General features: G+C 41.4%; 1 protein-coding gene across 1 annotated transcript in view; it reads right to left on the bottom strand.

Annotated features, from left to right (window-relative positions):
* Positions 1-6: 6 nt before the first annotated feature.
* The window catches only part of calcoco1a (calcium binding and coiled-coil domain 1a), an 11,328-nt gene continuing 9,440 nt past the window's right edge, over positions 7-1,894 (bottom strand). Inside the window, exon 15 of the mRNA XM_008413712.2 lies at positions 7-165. Coding sequence (XP_008411934.1) covers positions 138-165 — 28 coding nt within the window. The 3' untranslated portion in view covers positions 7-137. The remainder of the gene's footprint in view (positions 166-1,894) is intronic.

The raw sequence follows: 1,894 nt of genomic DNA, 5'->3' as shown, positions 1-1,894 counted from the left end.
ACAGAGTAATTGCATATAACATTGTGTCCTGCGTTTATAATGTGCTGTTTATGTGCTTGTTAGTCGACGCAGCTGGAAAACAAAGTCCCTTCCTGCTTTGTGAATGCTCGCTGTTGTCTTGGCTGGATATCCGCCTGTCACCATAGCGAGGTGTCTGCCAGATCGCTGCAGGAAGACACAAGGCAAGAGTGTGAATAAGTGTGTGTTTGTGTTAGAAACTGGGGGGTTGGGGGGAGAGAAAAAAAAGACACACATTGCGGTCGAAAGCGGAGGCCAGAGCGCAGGAGCGGCTGAGTGGGAGAACGAGAACCTTAACGATGCTGAAAATTGGCCCGTGACTGAGGTACACCCCTCAGGTAAATCATTGCTACAGCTTCCTGTCACATTCTCTGTCCCCTCGTCCTCCCATCCTGCCTCCCCTCCAGCGCCTCACCTCTGTCTCAGACAGTTTCCCCCGCTTCACCCCGACTCAACTTCATTTATGACCACATATTCAAAGCTTCCATCTCCGGGCCACAGCTCCCCCGTCGCCATAAATAACCCCTTGCATATGCATGTGTGCATTCGCAAGCTCTGAAATCCACATGCAACCGGTCCTCTGCGAGGACAGAGACGCGCGGCGATGGACAGCGTTTAGCTGCGTGCCGTGCGTTTAATCAGCACAATTAATGTGCGCATTGAGCTGGAAACATTTTACGCTTTCACCCTCTGCTTCTCAGGTCAAAATATGATATTTCTTATTAAGGTTTGCGTATAAAGCAGGCTGATTTACAGAGTTGTCCCGTTGGCTCAAACCACATAAAGACGCTACTGGAGTTTATTAAAAGCAGTGTGCATGACAGAAAGGTATCCTCATGTTTCCTTGGGCCTTACTTAATCACTTCTTTAAATTACAATTTTCAACATAAAATTGTCAACTCTCTCGACTTGTTGAAGGATTTCTTGATGGATTACAAGGATCAGGCTTAAGAGTAGGACTGCCCGTCTAATTGCGTGGTGATCAAACCTGTTATGGTGGGTTCCTAAATACAGACTACGAGAAGATCAAGTCCTCCAACTAGTGAAGTGGGACCTCAATTTATTAGGCACGATGGTCCAGACCGTCCCACGGGTGCTTGACTAGCACAGGCTGAACTCCTCTACAGTTGGTATTTTCTGTTAAATTGAACAGATTTTAAATCAGACCTCTGCTTTCAGCAGTCAGTGGGGATGATGAGAGTAAATCCTCCTGCCGAATTAATTTTTTCAGGAGTTCAGATTGAGTTTGGAGAAATTTTGTCACAAAGTTTTGGCTACTAGTTAAAGTAGTTATAATTTTACATATGCTTAAGCCCCAAATTATTCACACTCCTGGCATATTTAGATATACAGTTATTTTCATTCAACTAAAAAGTTTGTTTCTGAATCAAAAATGATGCCGGTAGACCTAAAAAAAAATAAAACTATGTAAAAGGAGTATACATATTATATATAATTATTTACCCTTTTTTAGTTATGTTTTATTATAATATGGAATGTCAACAAATCTTTTTACCCTTCTAAATAATCAGTGGCAAAGTCTTTATCAACATTACAGCAATCAAACCCTTTCCATAATTGCTGACCAACATTTGGCATGCTTTGAGAGCAGTATTATGATTATTTTGCCAATGAGCAAGTCATGGGGGCTGGAAGGCCTTGTGCTGTCCACCCTAATCACAATAAAGTTGTTAATGTGATTTGGCCACTGCAAATGGTTAATATGACTTCCAATCAGCAGAAACACGTGGGTAAGCTTAACATATTAATTTAAACCTAAATCTGACGAACGTATGAATAACGTATGAATAATTTATGAAATGTGTGTGTGTGTATAACTATATATATTTCATAAATTATTCATACGTTTTATATA

The sequence above is a fragment of the Poecilia reticulata genome, linkage group LG7 (assembly GCF_000633615.1).
Source record: "Poecilia reticulata strain Guanapo linkage group LG7, Guppy_female_1.0+MT, whole genome shotgun sequence".
NCBI lineage: Eukaryota > Metazoa > Chordata > Actinopteri > Cyprinodontiformes > Poeciliidae > Poecilia > Poecilia reticulata.
This window is presented reverse-complemented; position numbering and strand designations above follow the sequence as displayed.